This window comes from Vipera berus (genome assembly GCF_964194415.1).
Source record: "Vipera berus genome assembly, chromosome: 4".
NCBI classification, from domain to species: domain Eukaryota; kingdom Metazoa; phylum Chordata; class Lepidosauria; order Squamata; family Viperidae; genus Vipera; species Vipera berus.
In genome coordinates, this window is record NC_138206.1 from 68,587,494 (window position 1) to 68,610,210 (window position 22,717).

At 42.0% G+C, this 22,717-nt stretch overlaps 1 protein-coding gene across 2 annotated transcripts in view; it reads left to right on the top strand.

Moving 5' to 3' along the window:
• RPS6KA3 (ribosomal protein S6 kinase A3) overlaps positions 1-22,717 on the top strand; it is a 61,603-nt gene that overhangs the window by 10,594 nt on the left and 28,292 nt on the right. For both annotated transcript variants that reach the window (XM_081326811.1, XM_081326812.1), the window contains exons 3-10: positions 5,605-5,721; positions 6,915-6,996; positions 7,820-7,900; positions 12,642-12,721; positions 17,681-17,787; positions 18,489-18,526; positions 18,692-18,834; positions 20,019-20,089. In XM_081326811.1, coding sequence (XP_081182937.1) covers positions 5,605-5,721; positions 6,915-6,996; positions 7,820-7,900; positions 12,642-12,721; positions 17,681-17,787; positions 18,489-18,526; positions 18,692-18,834; positions 20,019-20,089 — 719 coding nt within the window. The remainder of the gene's footprint in view (positions 1-5,604; positions 5,722-6,914; positions 6,997-7,819; positions 7,901-12,641; positions 12,722-17,680; positions 17,788-18,488; positions 18,527-18,691; positions 18,835-20,018; positions 20,090-22,717) is intronic.

Below are 22,717 nucleotides of genomic sequence, written 5' to 3' on the forward strand. Positions count from 1 at the left end.
TGTTCTCTAGAATCATCCAAAAGAGTTGCAGCTTGATCTCCTCCTGTAGCATTCTCGTCTATCAGTCCATCTTCATCCTCTTGATGTTCTCCTTCTCCAGATCCCTCTGCAGCTTCCAAAAGTGTTGATGGGGTTGCTTTTAAGACATTGTTGTAAAAATCATGCGCTTGCTTCACAGTACCCAAACAGTACCTTTTGCCTTCATACATGAAGCTCAACCCAGCTGGGATCTCCCATCTGAACCTTATATCCCTTTGCTTGAGCTCTTGCACAAGAAATATAAAGTCCTTCCTTCTCTTTAAAATCTTTGGAGGAATTTCTTTTAAAACCAAAACTTCTTGACCAGCAATCACAACTTTAGTATCATAGGCAGCTTGTATAACTTCATCTCTAATTTCCCTTTTTACAAAATAAACCACCACATCTCTAGGCAACTTTCTCTGTTTAGCAATCCACGAGTTCACACGAAACACTTTGTCCATGCCTTGTTTTATTTCAGATGCTGGATGGTTCAATACCACCTCAAAAGCCTCAGAAACCAGCTGCTTTAAATCTTCCTTAATATTCTCTTTTAGGCCTCTAATTCTAACAGCAAACTGCATCTGATAAAATTGGGCCAAACTCAGTTCGCTATCCATTTTGTCTTTGAAATCTTCAATTTCCAATACTTTTGCTTCTAATATAGCATTCTTTTGAATCAGTTCTGCCACTTTGTCATCCAGCACCTCCACACATTTAGCTATTTTATGCACTGAGGACAAAATGTCTACCTTCATCTCTCTAAGTTTCTGTTCCATCCTTTCTTCCATTCTCTGCTCCAATTTCTCCAATTTCTCCTCCATCTGTGCAAATTTAACACCCATTGACTCCAAAATTAACTGGGTATGTTTTTCAAGATCCTTCGATGTCACTACATCTGGAGAATGCAACGCCTGCAGTAATGATTGTTGTTGCACCGGAGAATTTCCAGCACTCCGAAAAGTTCTAGGGGGAGGTTTAGACGCCATCTTTTACTTACAATTGTGTCGCACTTTCACTTTAAGTTTTAAGCAAAGTCCATCAAGCTCGAGAGTAAAATAAAATAGTCCTTTTCATCTCTTCATCTTTCCCTCTTGTACTGCTCTGCCTGCTCTTTTCCTTTCATAGTCTCTCCTTCAAGCAGGGATGGTCGCAGACGCCTGGCTCTGCTCCATGAAGTCCGGAGCAGAGACGCTAGCCAGCTGGGAGCAGCCCAGGCTACGGGGGAGTTCGATCCTTCAGCCGCCCAAGCTCCAAGCTCAGGCGGCCCCGGAGAACTCAACCCCTACCTGGGGGCTCACCCCCTCCTCTTCTCCCGAGGAGGGATGTCCTCTACCATCTTTTGGAGTCCATTTAGGCTCATGCCTACTGCTTCAGTGACTCCATCTAGCCACCTCATTGTCTGTCGTTTCCTTCTTCTCTTGCCCTCAACCTTTCCCAGCATTAGGCTCTCTCCAGTGAGTCCTTCCTTCTCATAAGGTGGCCAAAGTATTTGAGTTTCAACTTCAGGATCTGGCCTTCTAAAGAGCAGTCAGGGTTGATCTCCTCTAGGACTGACCGGTTTGATCGCCTTGCAGTCCAAGGGACTTTCAATTATACTGGATGTTAATTCAGTCAATTCTCTTACCTCTGTGATTGAGGTGAAGGAATCCTGCCATTTTCATCAAACAGTAATTTGCTAAAGACATTAAAGCAAGAATAACAGATTTCAGGAAGGTATCTTTAACACTACTCTGGGCTAAATACAGTATTTTTAAATCATAATGGTAAATTCTCATCCTCGGTTATGGTGAATCAGTTAAGGTAGAGTCTCTTTGAAATGCTTTTTTTCATATCTGAATTGAGTTGCATCCTGTGAGATAAATCTTCAAAAGCTCCATTCTCCACTTTCCAACAATCACTTACATAAACTTACGTTAAAATTCTAATTCAGAATCGGTCTGTTTTGTCATATTCTGCTTAGAATGCAGAGGTACTTATTAACTATGTATTCATTTCAGACTGGTTTTTTCCCAAGGATACTGAAACTGTTTTGATAGGTAACTCATACTGGATACTGGATGTATTCCACATTGTTGGCGTATAATTCAGATTTAAACATCCACATATTTATATCATATTCTGTTTCCAAAATTGTATTAACAAATTTATGAATATTAAACCTAGAAAGTATGATAGTAGGGCAACTATCTGATACATTATTTTTATTTACTTTTATCCTGCCTTTATTATTTTATACTACCAACATAATGTAATCAACACCAAAAAGACACTTGTCTTAGATGGCCAATAAACATGAACAAATCATTTGTTGAATTAGTATAATTTTAAGAGCATTAAAATATATTCAATATTCTTCAAAAAATCTCTGATATTTTTGTAACACAGGGGTTCAAATGTTTATTCCACAGTTCCATTGTGGGCGTCTCCTCAGAAATTTATTTAATAGCAAAGCTGTAACATGCATTGTAATTTAACTTTTCTATAAAGTGAATTTTTAAGGATTCTTGTTCATGCTGGTATTTGTTTTTCCTGAAGTTTATTTTACAAAGTACAAATGTTTTAAAATTAAAATATACATTTTGTGACATAATTTGTAAACCTTGCTATATTTTGAATTATATTTGGTAAGTTGCTTTTCAATAAGGTTGAATACTGGGATCAATTAATTGTAATTTTTCCCAGATTTTCAAACAAACAAAAAAGTGACTTACAACTGGTCCTTGCACTTAGATTGTTGCAGCATCCACATGGTCACGTGATCAGACTTTGGGCACTTGGCATGTATAACCACATGATTATCATTTACAACCTTTCCACTGGGCTTTCCACAAAGAAAGGCAATGGAAGAAGCCAAATTCATTAAGAATCACCATGATTCGCTTAACTGCACTGATTGGTTTACCAGCTGTTGCAAAAAAGTTGTAAAATTGGACTTGACTTAGTTAACGATCATCACTTAGTGATGGAATTTTTAATCTGAACTGTGGTTGTAAGGACTACCTGTAGCTAGTATAGCATTAGATTAGAATTTTCCAAATTGTTTAAGGTGTGCCGTAAAGTAAAAATAATCTGAGTGCTGATATTTTTAGTGGTTTAATATTATTTAAAGAAATTAAAACCGCTTAGACTCCCACAGACTTTAATGTAATATGCCAAGAACATTTTAGTATAACACTGTAGGATGGAAAAGAAAATCCATTTACATCTGTGTTGAATTTATCATTTCACGGATTCAAGAAGACAACTTATCTAAATTCTGAACAACTTGCTAAAGGAATGAGAAATTTCACAGCTGTGTCTGGACTGTTTGTGATAGAACACTTCATATTTTGTCTCTAGATTTACCCTTCTCATAGACAGTTCTTGGTTTTTTTGACATTCTTATGTGGTAGTCAAGCTCAGGGGTCCCCAACCCCCGGGCTGTGGACCAGTACCGGGCTGCAGCATACAAGCAACCGGTCCGCCCAAACAAGCAAAGCCCCATCCATGGGATGCAGGCAGCACACAAAACCCTGCACCCTCCAGTCCACAGAAAAGCCTCTCTCCACAGAACCGGTCCCTGGTGCCCAAAAGGTTGGGGACCTCTGATCTAGATTCCATTCAATATCCTCATTCATTTATTTAAGCAACAACAGTGACCCAACTAGATTCAAATTTTGATATAAAATGTAATACATGGATGTAATATGCCTTATGATTCATTTATCTGACATTTCTAAATATAACAGAACATATAAGTAGAATGAATTCTGTTTAAATTTACTAGCAAAATATCCATTGTTCATCATACGCAAGACATAATGGGAGGTTTTATGAAAAACCCAAGGAAAAGTTTCTTTTATCACACATTTTGTGGTGTAGGATTGGGTGATTCAAGATTCTTTTTTTTTAAAAAAAATCTTCCAAGGATCACAAAAGTTATAGAAGTGTAATGATTTCATCTAATGACTAGGAATGAGGTTTACTTAATATTTTGGAGGAAAAAGTTCAGAGAACTCATACAATCCAGTGTGTTTAAGTGTGCAATATATGTAAAGGTAAAGGTGTCCCTGTGGATTTACTCCACTAGTCGCTGCTGACTAAAAGGGGTGGTGCTCATCTCCATTTCAAGGGCCATTGAACCAGTGCTCTCCAAAGACATTTCTGTGGTCATGTGGCCAGCATGATGTCAGTACAATATATGTGGATATATGCAAAGTTAACCACCATAGTCATGAGGATGTTTCTGGCAGGTTCCACTATTTGTTTCAGTAACTAATGTGTTAGTGTTAAGTTATTGCAGCTAATTCATGCTGATATCCTCTGCCCAGTTTCTTTTTTTTTTATTAAAAAGTTTTAACATACATTTTATCTTTAACAATCCCCCCTCCCCCTCCCACACCCATCCCTCCCTACCCCTCCCCCCCCCCGACTTCCCAGAGCTAAGTACAGGGTATAAAAACAAAAAAAAACACTCATGAACATCCAAATGCTAGCAACCATAAACTCTAAAATCTATCACTCTCTAGCTCATATAGGATAACTACAAACACTATTACTATTAACTATAAAAAAAGAAAAAAGAAAAGAAAGGAAGACTTATTCAAATGCTACATGAAACTTCTGCCCAGTTTCTGATGTTCTTAATCTAGTTTAATTGTTTACATGAATTATCTTTTCTTCTAAATATGCCACTAATCAATTTATTTAAATCAAGAATGGAAAATTTTGAAGATCCAGCCATTTTAACTCCCTAGCATCAATTTTGTCTTTGGAGGTCGATAGCCATGATTTGACTGAGCCAAATCTTATTTTCAAAAGATTATAAAAATAAACATTTTGTATATGTTGCCCTGCTTGACCTTGGAGGAGTTACTAGATACAAACATGCCTGCTTTTATTGAATAAATGTTTAAGTAAAGAGAGATATAAACACATTTCTTTGATTAGTGGAACTTAGAGGAATCTAGAAACTCTTCTTTAGTAAGTCAAACTACTTTGTGTTATATGCTCTCATTTCTCACATGCTTCATAATGGGAACTTCTGAAATTTTATGCTATGACGTGCAGTTCAGTGCAGCATTAATCATAACTGCTTGTCCGTTTTTCTTGTTGCATCAAAATTATATTCAGTGAAATCTGTTTTTGTCTTGTTCATATTCTTTTTATTATATGTGTCTTTTAAAAAAATCTTCTGAGATAAATTCCACTCGGTGCAAAATTGACTTGTTTAATTAGGGAGAAGGCAACAAGTACATTTATTAATGACTGGAAACCCTTTATGGATTTTTTGCTGGCAATGGATTTGATTTATGGATTCGATGCTTAGAAAGGAAAATATGGAAACAATGAAATTATGACATAACTTTAAAAGGGGGAGGGTTCATGTTAAATGTATAACTGCTGTAAAGGTCAAGCTGATTTTTTATATAAATTCATTTTTTCTTTCCTTCATTTACATTTTTAACATCCACTTGTACTTTTCTTTTAATTTATATTGTATGTTTTCTTTTTATTATTGTATAATATCTCCTAACATACATATTTTTAAAAATGACATGAACTCCCCTCATTACATTGAACCAATTTTATTTTATTTTCTAGGAAGAAGGCAATATTAAAGAGATTGCAATAACATATCATGTCAAAGAAGGGCATGAAAAAGCAGATCCTTCACAATTTGAACTCCTTAAAGTACTAGGCCAGGGATCTTTTGGAAAGGTAAGAGAGACTTTCGATCTTTTAAAAGCTACCATAGTATTTGCCTCAACCTATACTACAGCGTTCCGTGCGCCTTTGGCGTCTAGTCATGCCAGCCACATGACCACGGAGACGTCCTCGGACAAGCGCTGGCTCTTCGGCTTTGAAACAGCTAGAGTTGGAAACAACTAGCACGCATGTGCGGGGAAACCTTTACCTTTACTTTTACCTTTATACTAATCAGAATTCCCTAAATGAATATCTAGTTCTTAAATTCCACCTACCAAATCTTTCTTCAGGTTCTTTAATTGTCTCTTAGTTTTCTGCCCAAGCTCAGATTTGAATATCTAAGAATGATTGTTCATAAATTATGGTGAATAATCTAAACATAGTATACTTCCTCACAATTTTCCATGGTTGAATTAATATAAAACCTTGTTTCATTAATAAAACTGCAATACTTTGGATTCTGGTTCAGAGTGCTTTGACACATACAGGACCATGAATGTAGCATCTGTCTGCAACTCCTCAAAGCAACCACATCTTTTCCCAAGATCCAGCTGCCATAAGATCATGGAAAGAGATATCACTATTTTAAGAGTCACAAACAAAGTTACTTTCATTTTCTTAAATTCTTCAAAGGACTTTTTCAGAATCTATCAAAGTACTAAATAGACTAACTTTGAGGTAGGCAGGACTTTGTTTTAGATCAGAAGCATATAAAACATTTGGAGAACTTTACATTTGAATAATATTTGGTATGTGCTGATCAGCCATACTCCTCTTATTGGGAGTCAGAGGGTTTTTCATATTCTATTCTCCTGCAAGCTGCAGAGTTGAATATTAATACATTTTGCATGTGTGTACCAAATTGTTAAAAGGGCTGCTTTGTGCAGGTTGATGTAGCTGCTTTGGAATCTGCTCCCACCTGTTTTTGCAAGTGATATACATGCACAACTACGTCATTTTTCCCACTGTAGTTAAGTTAGTATACATGCATATGCACATATTGTATAGACAGCTAGGAGCAACTTCTGGTGCTGCAAATTCTTACATTTACTGTAAGGATTCAGAAGGGGGTACTTTGTAAATGCCCCATTCACTTTCACATTTTTAAAGCTTTGCAGAGTTTATATTGTTGGCCTGTTCAACTGTTTATCACAATAACATTGTTGCATTTGACATTAAAAAGGCTTTACTTGTGCTTGCTACAGGTATTTCTTGTGAAAAAAATCTCAGGACCTGATGCCAAACAGCTGTATGCAATGAAAGTACTTAAAAAAGCAACATTGAAAGGTAAGTTATGCAACCAATAGATGTTTTAAAGAAAAAGCTACTTTTTCATCATGGTTGTCACTGTGAACAGTCACTGTACAAGGGAGTTGCTAAGTGAGGATACCTGTATTCAGGCAGAAGTTAATGAAGGTTTTCATGCTGCTGCTATGCCAAATATTCAGTTGCTTAATAATTTATTTTACATACAAGTTGCTGGATTGTGGTGAGGGTAGAAATATAGTCAAATTAGTATTTCCCTGATCACCTATTTGTATTTGTAATTCAGTGCTTTTATGGAGAGGTTAGTCTAGTGATGGCCAATATTTCTGTAGAACAATCCTGAAATTATCAAAGTGATGATGATAATAATATTTCTGCCTATGCCAAAGCTTGTCTGTCTATTAGCTATCTGAAACACAGGTTGGTATTGGCAGACTTGTCTGATTTAACTATCAAGTAGCATTTGATTGAGAGCCAGTTTGGTTTATGGGTAAGACATCAGGCTAGAAACTGGAAGATTGTGACTTCTAGTCCCACCTTAGGCACAAAATCAGCTGAGTGACCTTGGGGTTATCATTTTTTTTCTCAGTCCTAAGAAAGAGGCAGTGCCTAACCACTTCTGAAAAAACTTGCCAAGGAAACTGCAGGGACTTGTCCAAGCAGTTTCTAGGAATCGGACTCATTTGAGTAGAAGGAAAAAATGGTATTTGGCTACCTAACTGCATTTACTACATTTTACATGACATACGTTCTGGAAAACATTTAGGCTGAGATAACTAGATATTCCAAAACAAAAAGTCTAAATTCACTTTGTAGCTATTAATTTGAACAAAATGTTTTATAGTTCGTGATCGTGTTCGGACAAAAATGGAACGTGACATCTTAGTAGAAGTTAACCATCCCTTTATTGTCAAGTTACATTATGGTAAGTTTAATAAATTTTGCAAATCAATGCCATATGATTAGAATATCTGTGTGAGCCCTTTGTGTTAGGCTAGGTCACAGGTCTGCAACCCGCGGCTCCGGAGCCGCATGCGGCTCTTTCAGCTGTCTCCTGCGGCTCCTGGTCCTCTGCCATGTGAAGTCCAAAAAAAAAAAAGTGGGACTAGAAAAGTTCAACCAATGAATTCAAATATGCAGGGTAGGTGCATATCTCGCCTTGGCTCTACTCTTCAGTCAAACCCTGTTCTGTGCATGTACGCATGTACACGCATGCACACATATTTTTTGCGGCTCCCAGTTTTTCCTTTTGTGAGGGAACCGGTTCCGAGTGGCTCTTTCACTGTTTGAGGTTGCTGACCCCTGGGCTAGGTAAAAAAATCCAGATACCTCAGATTCCAAGACTGCTAGCTTATTGTTGGGAGAGTATAACAACAGAATTTTGAAGCCCAAAATCAAGGTGGGGTTACCGTATATACTTGAGTATAAGCCGACTCGAGTATAAGCCGAGACCCCCAATTTCACCCCCAAAAACTGGAAAAAGTTATTGACTCGAGTATAAGCCGATCCGCCGTTCTGCAAGCCTCTGCCGCCAGCAGAGGCTCGATCCGCCATTTTGCAAGCCTGAATACACAGGAATACCCTGTGTGGCCGCGGCTCTCGGGGAAGCCCTGGCTGTCCGCTTCCTCGCTCCACGCTGCCATTCAGGGCCCGCGCGTTCCCCGGGCAAATCGCGGCGCCCAGCAGGCGAGGAAACACGCCCGCTCCAGTCGCCCCCCCTTCCCTCAGGAGACGCGAAGCAAGTGACCGCCCAGAGCTTACCGAGGACTTGCGCGCGGCCGAGGCTTCGGTGCTTCCAGGATCGCGCGCACCTCTCCCAAGCCGCCGCCGTCCGGAGACCTGCCGAAGTTTGGGGAGGTTTGGGGAGGTGCGCGCGCACCTCCCCAAACCTCCCCAAACCTCGGCAGGTCTCCGTTCCTCCTGCCGACCTTTGGGGAGCTTTGGGCGCCTCCCCAAACCTCCCCAAACCTCGGCAGGTCTCCGTTCCTCCTGCCGACCTTTGGGGAGGTTTGGGCGCCTCCCCAAACCTCCCCAAACCTCGGCAGGTCTCCGTTCCTCCTGCCGACCTTTGGGGAGGTTTGGGCGCCTCCCCAAACCTCCCCAAACCTCGGCAGGTCTCCGTTCCTCCGCGCAGACCTGCCGACGTTTGGGGAGGTTTGGGCGCCTCCCCAAACCTCCCCAAACCTCGGCAGGTCTCCGTTCCTCCTGCCGACCTTTGGGGAGGTTTGGGCGCCTCCCCAAACCTCCCCAAACCTCGGCAGGTCTCCGTTCCTCCTGCCGACCTTTGGGGAGGTTTGGGCGCCTCCCCAAACCTCCCCAAACCTCGGCAGGTCTCCGTTCCTCCTGCCGACCTTTGGGGAGGTTTGGGCGCCTCCCCAAACCTCCCCAAACCTCGGCAGGTCTCCGTTCCTCCTGCCGACCTTTGGGGAGGTTTGGGCGCCTCCCCAAACCTCCCCAAACCTCGGCAGGTCTCCGTTCCTCCTGCCGACCTTTGGGGAGGTTTGGGCGCCTCCCCAAACCTCGGCAGGTCTCCGTTCCTCCGCGCAGACCTGCCGACCTTTGGGGAGGTTTGGGTGCCTCCCCAAACCTCCCCAAACCTCGGCAGGTCTCCGTTCCTCCTGCCGACCTTTGGGAGGTTTGGGCGCCTCCCCAAACCTCCCCAAACCTCGGCAGGTCTCCGTTCCTCCTGCCGACCTTTGGGGAGGTTTGGGCGCCTCCCCAAACCTCCCCAAACCTCGGCAGGTCTCCGTTCCTCCTGCCGACCTTTGGGGAGGTTTGGGGAGGCGCCCAAACCTCCCCAAACGTCGGCAGGAGGAACGGAGACCTGCCGAGGTTTGGGGAGGTTTGGGGAGGCGCCCAAACCTCCCCAAACGTCGGCAGGTCTGCGCGGAGGAACGGAGACCTGCCGAGGTTTGGGGAGGCGCCCAAACCTCCCCAAAGGTCGGCAGGAGGAACGGAGACCTGCCAAGGTTTGGGGAGGTTTGGGGAGGCGCCCAAACCTCCCCAAAGGTCGGCAGGAGGAACGGAGACCTGCCGAGGTTTGGGGAGGTTTGGGGAGGCGCCCAAACCTCCCCAAACGTCGGCAGGTATGCGCGGAGGAACGGAGACCTGCCGAGGTTTGGGGAGGCGCCCAAACCTCCCCAAAGGTTGGCAGGAGGAACGGAGACCTGCCGAGGTTTGGGGAGGTTTGGGGAGGCGCCCAAACCTCCCCAAAGGTCGGCAGGAGGAACGGAGACCTGGGGAGGTTTGGGGAGGCGCCCAAACCTCCCCAAAGGTCGGCAGGAGGAACGGAGACCTGCCGAGGTTTGGGGAGGTTTGGGGAGGCGCCCAAACCTCCCCAAAGGTCGGCAGGAGGAACGGAGACCTGCCGAGGTTTGGGGAGGTTTGGCGAGGCGCCCAAACCTCCCCAAACGTCGGCAGGTCTGCGCGGAGGAACGGAGACCTGCCGAGGTTTGGGGAGGTTTGGGGAGGCGCCCAAACCTCCCCAAACGTCGGCAGGAGGAACGGAGACCTGCCGAGGTTTGGGGAGGTTTGGGGAGGCGCCCAAACCTCCCCAAAGGTCGGCAGGTCTGCGCGGAGGAACGGAGACCTGCCGAGGTTTGGGGAGGCGCCCAAACCTCCCCAAAGGTCGGCAGGTCTGCGCGGAGGAACGGAGACCTGCCGAGGTTTGGGGAGGTTTGGGGAGGCGCCCAAACCTCCCCAAACGTCGGCAGGTCTCCGTTCCTCCGCGCCCTGCCTGCCTGCTTCTTTCCGCTGCGGAAAGAAGCAGGCAGGCAAGGCGCGGAGGTCCGGAGACCTGCCGACGTTTGGGGAGGTTTGGGGAGGTGCGCGCGCACCTCCCCAAACCTCCCCAAACTTCGGCAGGTCTCCGGATGGCGGTGGCTTGGGAGAGGTGCGCGCGATCCCGGAAGCACCAAAGCCTCGGCCGCGCACAAGTCCTCGGTAAGTTTTTTTGTTGACTGGAGTATAAGCCGAAGTGGAATTTTTCAGCCCAAAAAGTGGGCTGAAAAATTCGGCTTATACTCAAGTATATACGGTACTTTAAGTTTCATTTTTATTCTTCAATTTTTGGACTGTGTAACACATTGCCAAGTTCATCCTTAATTATCCTTAATTTCAGTGAAGATTCTTATTTAACAATGCTGTGCTATGTATCTGAAGGACTTTAGCCAAATTTGAACCTACCAGCCAAATTAAGCTGGGATGAGATGCATAGATTTACTATCAAAGTCCTGGTTCAAGAAATCCAGCATCCTTCTTTCTGACGGGCAAAGCAGAGCTTTCCTACAGTGATCCTCTGAGGCATTGTGTGCAAACTTTTATGAAACTGACAATATATTACAACGTATAGCTTAATTTAGAGCCAATATCTGGTTAAGGCTTCAGGCTAGAAATCCAGAGACTATGAATTCTAATACCAATTTAGGCATGAAGCAGCTGAGTGATCATGAGCCAGTCACTCTCTCTCTGCCCTTCCTCTCAGGAGCAAGTGAATAGCAAACCATTTCTATCAATCTTGCCAAGAAAACTACAAGGACTTGTCCAGGCAGTGGGCAGGAGTCAAAAACTGACTCGAATAAATATCTTAGTTTAAATAGATTCTGAAAGATATGATATCGAGCCTCACTGGAATATTTTCTCTTATTTTTCAAGCATGGTAAAATATAGTATTATTACATTCATACAAATAACCATGCAGACAATATGACAATAAAAAAGTAGCATTAATACTACCTGGTATATGGTGATAATCAAAGATTGCCCCAACGTTTTCCATTTACATGGAGGTTGGTATATAACGTTCTGCTATATCCAAGGTCTTTTATGCCATCCCAATTCTGCACAATAGTATCAATTCATAAAACCGTGAAACAATAGGCTCATAATGTAGAGCAATATTGCTGTTCTTGCCAAGAACAGACCAATGTATTTCTTGCGAAGATTAAATAATCAAATGCTGTATATATATTTTCCACCAGACATCATTTGTTTCATAGAAGCATTTCTCTTTTATAAACATTCTTACTGAGATTCAGGAACCTAGCTTGAAGACATTTTAATGAGGAAGAGCTCCTGTATTGTCTCTTAGGATACACTAAATTCTACAATAAATGTTTTAGCATTAACAGGCAATGATTGTACATTTTTAGTGAATTTGAGCTTTGGGCATTGTTTTATTGATTATTTGAAAATCATAGCCCATGGAAAATGCTGGAATTTAGCCGTTTTATTTTAATACTTCCAAAAAAAAGTTAATGACCAAGCATGTTGAAATAGCAATGTTGTAATATGAATACTTCACATGACAAAAGATTCCCTCCAAGCTAGCTCTAACAGCCATTATGCTTTTTACAGCCTTTTTTAATGCGGGATTGTGAAGCCCCTTAGGCAGGCAATAATAGTTCAGCCGTCTCTAGTAGGGTAATTTTCAGGAAGGATTGAGAGGATGGTAGCAGCATCAGTAGATGCAATTAGTTACTTACTGCAGCACAGTAGCAGCTTAAACAAACAGCAGCAGTAGGCACTAAAAAGTGATGGATGCTAGCATGGGCATGGTTATCTAGTTATAGCCTATGGAGTATAACATAAATAATTAAATAGTTCCTTTCCATGGTTAGAGATACTGTATTGATTTTACTGAAATCAATTGTTTACTTTTCCCTCAGCTTTTCAAACAGAAGGGAAGCTATATCTTATTTTAGACTTTCTCAGGGGAGGCGATTTGTTTACACGCTTATCCAAAGAGGTAAGCAAGGTTTATATTATAATTACGACAAGAGCTTTTTAATAGAACTTTTAAAAATGTGCTTTACTATGTAGGAATATTTTCCACATTTCTTAATTTTTGCATTTATCATATAGCATTTCTTCTACATTTTCTATACTTTGAAATAATTCTAAGAGTTAATTATGATTATATATTAGTATGAATTTTAGATGCTTTGTGTTAATACTTATTTACTAATGACAGTGGCTTTTATAAAATGAATATCTGTATGCTACTTTTAATTATATATGTTACACTTTAAATTGAGAAATAAACATTCTTACTACCTGTCAGATCTGCCCCAATCCAGTCCCTTAGGGAAGAAAGACCCTCGACTTCATTAGATTGAAGCAAAAAGTTGTTTTACTAAGGAAAATGGTTGCACTAAAGTCAGGCTAGCTCTAAGGTTTTCCTGCACAAAAAAGATACAGAAAAGGTTCCCTTCTTCCCTCCCCCCATGACCAGTCCGTGCCTCGTCAATCAGAGTTTGCCAAGATGTTATGAGCACTGAGATGTTGTGGGCAATTCACATTCCTTTTTCAGGGTGCATGGCCTTGGTGCCTCTGGTACAAACTGGTTCTGGAGCTTCTCTGGTCTTCATTGCACGTCATTCCCCACTCTCTATTTCCCATCATGTATGTACAATCATATTTGTCCATCCCCCCCTTCCAGCCTTTGATGGTAGGAACTGGTAGGACCTGACATTCTGCCCCGCTGGACAGGGATATTAGTCTTGCAAAGGAAGAGAAGAGGGGAGGAAGGGACACAGAATGTTTCATCATTAGTAGTTGGTTCAATGGGGTTTATTTTTAGGTAATATACATGGAACTTCCTAAGCAGCTTGGAGGCTTTAATATGTTTGGAATCAACCCACTGAGTCTCTGAAGGAGGAAAATCTTTCCATGCCACCAGATTATGGGTTTTTCCCTGATGTACACGAGAATTCAAAACGTTTCTGACTTCAAAGTGTTGCTCTCCCTCAATCATAATAGGATCGGAAAGTAGCTGTGACTTTGGACGCAGGGAAGAAGTGACTTCCAGACTGCAATGAAATATGGGATGTATGCATTTGAGCGTTTTTGGTAGTTCCACAGTCAATGGGTTAATAATTCTTTCTATGGAGAAAGGTCCAATATATTTTGGTCCCAATTTTTTGGATGGTTGCCTAGACTGGAGGAATTTAGTAGACAGATAGACCTTATCTCCTGATTTAAAGTTCTTAGGCTTTGTGCACTTTTTATCAGCTTGCCTTTTGAATGCTTCTCTGGCTTCCTCCAAAACCTTTCTCACTACTGGTCAGGTGGTTTGTAATTGGGTCACCCATTCCTGGAGTAATGCTATTGATAGGATGGCCTGAAGCAATTTGGGGATAGATACAAAGTCTTGTCCCATGGCCACTTTAAATGGGGTGAACCCAGTACTACTGTGTACTGAATTATTGTAAGCAACCTCTGCATAAGGGATAAGGTCTGTCCAATTGTCCTACTGGTAATTAATATAGCATCTGGGGTACTGCTCCAATACCCCATTGCTACGTTCATAGCCCCCGTTAGTAATCGGATAATGCAAGGAGCTGAGCCCCTGACTGGTCCCCAAAAGTTTTAGGAATTCCTGCCAAAACCACGAAGTGAATTAGACTTTGTGATCTGAGCTGATCTGTTCTGGAGTGCCATGTAACTAGTAAATATGCTGCATGAATAGTTTATCCAAAGTGTGAGTGGAGGGGATTTTTTTGGCAGGGAACAAAATGCACCTGTTTGGAAAATAAATCTGATATTACCCAAATTACTGTGTTCTCCAAACCTTCAGGCAGTTCTTCTATACAGTCCATTGATATCTCTTTCCGTGGAGCTTTTGGTTCTGCTACAGATTGGGAGGAGCCCAGTTTCTTCCCTTGTCTCCGTTTGGCAGAGGCACAGGCAGGACAGCTGACTATGTAGCTTTCTATGTCCTTTTTGAGGGAATGGCCACCAAAATTGTCGCTTGACTAGGTGCAGGGTGTTTACAAACCCAAAATGCCCTGCCACTTTTGAGTCGTGCCTCTGTTGTAGGACCAACAACTGATGGCTTCCTGGTACGTACAGTTTTGCCCTTACCTATGCTAGACCATTCTGCAGTGTACATTCATTCTTAAGCACCTGGTACCATTTGTCTCCCCCTAAAGCTGCTCTTATGGTTCTCTTTAGATCATCAGTTAGTTGAGCTTTCACTTTTGTGTGTGCTTGGGTGGTGACTGGGGCCACTATTTGCCTGGAGAGGATGACTTCCTTAATCACCTCTGGCTTTGAATTATTGTATTACAGCAGTCTGGATAGAGCATCTGCTAGGAAATTCTTTCCCCATGGGAAATAACATAAGATGAAGTTAAAGAGCCTTGGTGGAGCAGTAGGCTAATGCCTCCTTAAGTAACACCAGCTGCCTGCAATTAGTGCAGGTTCGCATCCCACCAGGCTCAAGGTTGACTCAGCCTTCCATCCTTCCGAGGTAGGTAAAATGAGGACCCAGATTGTTGGGGGCAATAAGCTGACTTTGTAATAATGCCGCTTGGGGCCCCCCGAAAGCCCTAATAAAGCAGGCAGATACATAGAATGAAGGCTATTGCTAAGCACATTGATTTGTGCTTAGATTGTAAGCCGCCCTGAGTCTTCGGAGAAGGGCGGGATATAAATGGGATTTTAAAAAAATAGGTTAAAGTACTGGGCCCACTGGGCCGGTTTTGGTGCTAGTCTCTGGAGGATTCTCAAGGCTTCTAAGTTCTTATGGCCAGTCCAGACTTCAAATAGGTTTTTCCCCTCTTCTAGGAAATACCTCCAAGTTAGGAATGCCCACCATATAGTAAAGGCTTCTTTCTCCCAAACTGTTGCGTTTCATTTAGTTTCTGTATATGCGCATGGCTGTAGGACCCCTTGCTCATTTTCCTGCAGAAGTACCGCGCCTACTGTGACATTGCTGGCATCCACCTGGATGACGAAGGGTGCATTGGGGTGTAGGTGTTTCAGCACTGGTCCAGCATGAACAATTGTTTAAGTTTCTCCAATGCAGCTTTGCATTCCAAAGACTATATAAGCAGCTGGCTGGGCTTGGGTTTTCCTTCTCCCTTTGTCTTTAGCAAGTTGGTGATGGGGAGGGCTGTCTGGGCAAATGAGGGAATGAATTGGCAGCTGCTTTCTAATACTCCAGCACTACCCGCACTTTCTCCTGGTCCATTTCTATGCCCTTGTGGAATATTTGATATCCCAGGTGGTCAATCTTACTTTGGTGAAATTCACACTTGGAAAGTGTGGCATACAATTGGGCAACTCATAGTTTCTTGAGCACTGCCCTGACCAGTTTCACATGCTCTGTCATGGTCTTGGTGTAGATCAAAATATCATCCAGATAGACTAAGACCCCTTTATACAGGTGCTCATGTAGCATCTCATTTATTAGCTGCATGAACACAGCACAGGCACCCAACAATCTAAAAGGCATGACCTTGAACTGGAAACAGACTAAGGGGCAATTGAAAGCTGTATTTCACTCATCCCCTTCCTTGATTCTGACTTGGTAGTATGCCTCCCGCAAGTCCAATTCAGTGAAAATTTTCCCTTTTGCCAAGTGGGCCAACATGTCCTTCATCAAGGGGATGGGGTAAACATTCTCCACACAGACACCGTTTAGTCCACATATAGTTGAAGGGACCTATCCTCTTCCCTGAATAGCACTGGCGTGGCCACTCTTGGTCTGACAAACTGTATGAACCCATACTTCAGGTTTTTGTCTATAAAGGTCTGTAGTTCCTCTAATTCCCCGGGGGTCATCAAATGCAGCTTAGACTTGGGCAGTTTAGCCCCCCGCAGGATTTCTATGGAACAGTCAGTTGATAGGTAAAATTGGAGTCTGTGACCCCTTCTTACTGAAAACATCCCATAGGTCCCAGTATTCTTTGGGGTTCCAAAAATTGCCATGGGATTGTTCTTTGGTTGCAGCACATCCTTCAGTGCTACCCTTGACAGCTTAGGGGTGGGTTTCTAACAATCTTTGTCCCCTCTCTTCTCACAGGTAGCCCGCTGGATCTTTAATAAGCCGTTCCTCCGGTTCACATTAGGGTTCCACTTCAAATGCCAAAATAGTCCTAATACCAGAGGCCTCTTTATGCCCGGGGCCATGTTAAAGCTTAGAGTCTTTATATGCATGCCCATCCTCATTTCTATCAGCTTGGGGACGAACATTGCCGGTATTTCCCCTCCCACTGAGCCATCCAGCTGGCAAAACTCTTATGGGCACTCTTAATTTGCCTGAGTCTCATACCCAATTTCTCAATCACGGCTGGGTTGACCAGACACCTGGTACACCCTAAATCTAGGAGGGCTACTAAATTCCCTTTGTGTCCCAAGGAAGGTACCATCAGTTCTATGAGGACAGTCACTGGGTTGACTGGGCGAGTTATCAAGAGAACATTGTCATAGTCAGAGTCGGTCTCTACTGGGCTGTCCAACAGTTCAGTCAGAATTCTCTCACCATCTTTGGAAGATAGGATGAACTCCATGACCTCCACTCCTTTTAGGACTGTTTCAACTAACGAAGTTGATTGCAGTGAAGTCAGGCTAGCTCTAAGGTTTTCCAGCATGAAAAAGATACAGAAAAGGTTCCCTTCTCTTCTCCCCTTGTGGCCATTCTATGCTTCGCCAGTCGGGGTCTCACCAAGATGTTATGAGAACACTGAGATGTTGTGGGCAATTCACATTCCTTTCTCAGGGTGCATGGCCTTGGTGCCTCTGGTACAAAATGGTTCCAGACTTCTCTGGTCTTCATCACCTGTCATTTCTCCCTTCCTATTTCCCATCATGTACACACAATCATATTGTCCATTTGTCCACCCCCCTCCAGCCGTTGATGGTAGGAACTGGCAGGACGTGACACTACCTTAGTTATAGAAATGCATGTTTTTCTTTGTAGGTCATGTTCACAGAGGATGATGTCAAATTTTATTTGGCTGAATTAGCACTCGCTTTAGACCATCTGCATAGTCTTGGGATAATATACAGAGATCTAAAACCAGAAAAGTAAGTTATTTCAAATTGGATTCAAGTAGCTGTATCCACGGAATTATGAGGCAGAAGGATACGGCAAAAAAAATGTCATAAGTCTCTGCTTTTTTCCTATGTATATTGTAATGTCAATGGAAATACTAGAGAGGAATAATGTATAGCACAACACTGCTTTCATCTTTCTTATAAAAGAAACAAACACTTGCAAATGCCCATGGCTAAATTTATACATTTGATAAATTTTATTTATTGTAGAGGCTTATAGATGACTCCTATCAATAGAGGTGTGATGACTCAGCGGTTAAAGACACTGAGCTTATAAGCTGAAAAGCTGACAGCCCAGGTTCAATACCTGAGCACCACACAATGGGGTGAGCTCCCATTACTTGCCCCAGCTCCTGCCAATCTAGCAGTTTGAGAACATGCAAATACAAGTAGATAAATAGCTACCGCTTTAGTGGGAAGGTAACAGCATTCCGTGCGCCTTGGTGTATGGTCATGTTGGCTCCATGACCACGGAGGTTCTTCAGACAATGCTGGCTTCCTTGGTTAAGAGACAGAGATGAGCACCACTCCCTAGAGTCAGACACAACTGGACTGGGGAAACCTTTACCTGTATCAATAACGGAGTAACCCTGAAATGATATTCTATAGCTTTCTTTAATCATTGTCAATAAAATTTATATAACCAATTTAAAACTTCGTTTTATTTATAGCATACTTCTTGATGAAGAAGGACATATTAAATTAACAGGTATGTAAGGCAAAATTTACTTTCTATGAATGATTTGTAGGCACCTTGCTTTTGGTGTGACAAAACAGAACGATTGCAAAATACATGCACTTAAAAATAGCCCACTTAAAAACTACACATTTTTCTGGTTAGAAATATTACTAAATGTACTTTTTTTCCTTCCAGATTTTGGCTTAAGCAAAGAATCTATTGATCATGAAAAAAAGGCATACTCCTTTTGTGGAACAGTGGAATACATGGCCCCAGAAGTAGTTAATCGGCGAGGTCATACACAGAGTGCAGACTGGTGGTCATTTGGTGTGTTAATGGTAAGTTTTAATGCATGGGATGATAAAGTCTGTGGATCCTTGATACTCACCCCCATGCTTTAGTGCACTTATCTTAGTAAGCTCTGTAAAAATAAAAAGAAGAAACTTCATTTTAATCATATGTGAGTATCAAATATAAACCCATCTAGTTAATTTATTCTGAACATAGTATGTATACCCGGGATATAAATTGGCAGGATAAATAATTGAGTTCTTTATTTCACTTGTTAGCAATTTGCAGGTCACTATAAATTTGGCACTATTTTTATTATTTCATAAGTAGCTCTAGGATAAATTAAATCCTGTCAATATACATTCTATGGGATTGAATCAGGACAAATGGAAATAATTTATACTTAAACAGAATTATACTATAAAAAATAGTATACCTTGAAAATAGTATAAACCTTGAAATTTTAAAAATGTGGTAATGCAATATTTTCACTGTAGATTTGCTTAAATAACAAATGTATGTAGATTTTGAACTTCTGTGTTTAAAGTACAAGCTGTTAACAAGGTCAGTATTACTTATGTATTACAGAAAAAAAGAAGTGTTAGCTTTTACAAGAAACATAATTATGCAGTTTTTGAAAGAAGGGATTTTAACATGTTTCTAATCTGAGTAGAATGTTATATCTTAGTGTATTTCTTCACAAGTATATTAAAAGCTATGATGATTAGCATGGAGTAAGTATTTTGCAACAAAATTAAATGGTCCAAGTACAGGATTTTTTAAACTTCTCAGAGAAATAATCTCAAATATCCAACTATATGAATGTTTAGTTTTTATTAGTCAGTATACCTCCTAGATTTAAAATACTTTGAGATATCATCTCGTATTATATTAAGTTATAATGTTTTAAAGAACTTTCTAGACAAGAAAAAAGAATAATTTCAATTTCCAAAAAATTAGTAGCCAAATTAATTTTGTCTAATTTTGGTATGTATATATTCATTCATAAACCATTTTATTAAATATTTAAATTTCTTAAAGTGTAAAAGCAGAAAAGAAAAAAATAAATATGTTTTGGAATTATTTCATTAAAATAGAAACATGCCAAATGATTTTGAATTACAAACATCTTAACTTTCAAGGCACATTTTAGCCTCACCATATGTGTTCTTACATTAGAAGTTTTTCTACATATCTTTTAGTATAATTGATGAAAGTTTTATTCTTTCAGTTTGAAATGCTCACTGGTACTTTACCTTTCCAAGGGAAAGACAGAAAAGAAACCATGACTATGATTCTCAAGTGAGTACACTCTTATTTATATATGTTTCAGATATTCTACTGGGTTTGCCCTCTGGCTTGTAATATTTAATGACCATTCTTCCCTTTCTTTTGAAAGATACTAATATATACATATTTGAGATGTCCTGATTTCTCCATCAGAAGTGTAAAGACATTTAATCCAATGTTTTATAATTTGGCATACAGTAACTATTAGTTCTTTTGACTCACCAAATGTCTCATGTATCATATCTCTTGTTCATGTTATTTTCAAAACAGTGTTGGTGTAATCCAACCTTGAAGAGTTTTCTCACATATTAAGTTTGTTAACACTGAATAAGTGAGAAATACGTTTTTTCATTGCTTATTTCTACAATTTCTCCTGATTCTTGCATACCAACTTAATTCTAATATATACCTGGTCATTTGAAAAATCTATATTTGACTGATATTTTTGCTTCATTTTTGGTAAGTTATATACACGATCTTGTCAGACTTTGACTCTTGATGAATGCCTGGCAATTTTTTTCGAAGTGCCTGCATGGTAGGCAAGATATAGTAGTACTATTCTCAAGTGGACAAGATCATGGGGAAACTAAGTGCCGCCACATGTTTGTTGGACCCGTGTCCCTCCTGGCTAGTCTATGCATCCCGGGAGGTTACACGAGGCTGGCTCCTAGCAGTTATCAATGCCTCACTGAGTGAGGGGTACTTCCTGCCGCCTTGAAAGAGGCGGTGGTAAGGCCCCTCCTCAAGAAACCGGCACTGGACCCAGCTGTTTTAAACAACTTCCGTCCTGTCTCCAACCTTCGCTTCCTTGCGAAGGTCGTTGAGAGCGTGGTGGCACGACAGCTCCCTTTGAACCTGGAGGAAGCCGAATATCTAGATCCGTACCAATCGGGTTTCAGACCCGGGCACAGCACGGAGACGGCATTGGTCGCACTGGTGAATGATCTCTGGCGGGCCCGAGATAGAGGTTATTCCTCTGTCCTCGTCCTATTAGATCTATCAGCGGCTTTTGATACCATCAACCATGGTATCTTACTGCGTCGTCTTGAGGGGCTGGGAGTGGGAGGCACCGTTCTGCGGTGGTTCTCCTCCTACCTCTCGGACCGTTCGCAGACGGTGTTGGCAGGAGGGCAGAGGTCAAGCCCTAGGCCTCTTAGTTGTGGAGTGCCTCAGGGTTCGGTGCTCTCGCCCCTCCTGTTCAACATCTATATGAAGCCGCTGGGAGAGATCATCCGTAGCTTCGGGGTGAAATATCATCAATATGCTGATGATACCCAGCTATTCATCTCCACCCCGAACCAACCCAGTGATGCCCTCGATGTGATGTCCCGTTGCCTGGAAGCGGTACAGATTTGGATGGGAGAAAACAGGCTTCGACTCAACCCGGCCAAGACTGAGTGGCTGTACATACCGTCATCTCGTTTAGTCCAAGAGATTCCATCTCTGACTATAGGAGGAGAGATGTTACCTCCCATTGATAGAGCACGCAATCTGGGCGTCCTCCTAGACTCACGAATCAGTTTTGAAGATCATATTGGAGTCGTGGCTAGGGGGGCATTTGCACAGATTCGTCTTATATACCAATTGCGCCCCTTTTTGGACCGAGATGCCCTACGTACAGTCACCCACGCACTCGTCACCTCCCGTATTGATTACTGTAATGCTCTCTACATGGGGCTGCCCTTGAAGACCACCCGGAGGCTTCAGCTGGTGCAGAATGCAGCTGCACGGGTTGTGATGGGAGCACCCCGATACTCCCATATTACACCCCTCCTGCGTGAGCTGCATTGGCTACCAGTTGCCCTCCGGGTGAGATTTAAAGTGCTGGTACTTACCTTTAAAGCCCTACATGGCTTAGGTCCAGGATACTTGCAGGACCATCTGCTGCCGGGAACGAATTCCCATCGTCCAGTACGCTCACACAGGGAAGGCCTCCTCAGGGTACCGTCAGCTAGGCAATGTCGGCTGGCGACCCCCAAGGGGAGGGCCTTCTCTGTGGGAGCGCCAGCCCTATGGAATCAGCTCCCCCCTGAGCTTCGGATGGCCCAAAACCTCCAATCCTTTCGCCGCGGCCTCAAAACACTCCTGTTCCACCAGGCTGACCTGGACTGACAGGCATTTTAATTAATTTATATTTAGAATTTTTAATTTATTTTTAATTCTTTAATTTTAATTTATTGCACAGATGATTTCAATTTTATTTTTATCTTGATTTCTGTACTTATATGTTTTGTTGTTAGCCGCCCTGAGTCCTTCAGGAGATAGGGCGGGATATAAATCCCATCAATAAATAAATAAATAAATAAAATATTCCTTATCATACTTCATGCCATATACCAGGGGTGTTAAACTGCCGGCCCATGGGCCGGACGCATCACAACAAAACTGCACCTGATACTGCTCTGATACATCACGCGACATCATGTGACATTGCGAGTTTGACATGCCTGCCATATACAATAATAACACTTAATTCTTCAGATATTAACCCTATATTTAGGAACTTAGTAGAAGCTCACAGACAGAAAATGAAAAACTGCAGAACAGATAAATCAGGCTCTATACAGTATATATTTACACTCCAGAGTTTAAATCTAGGTCCTTTCCTCCTAGCCTTTAAAATTAGGAGTAATTTGGCTA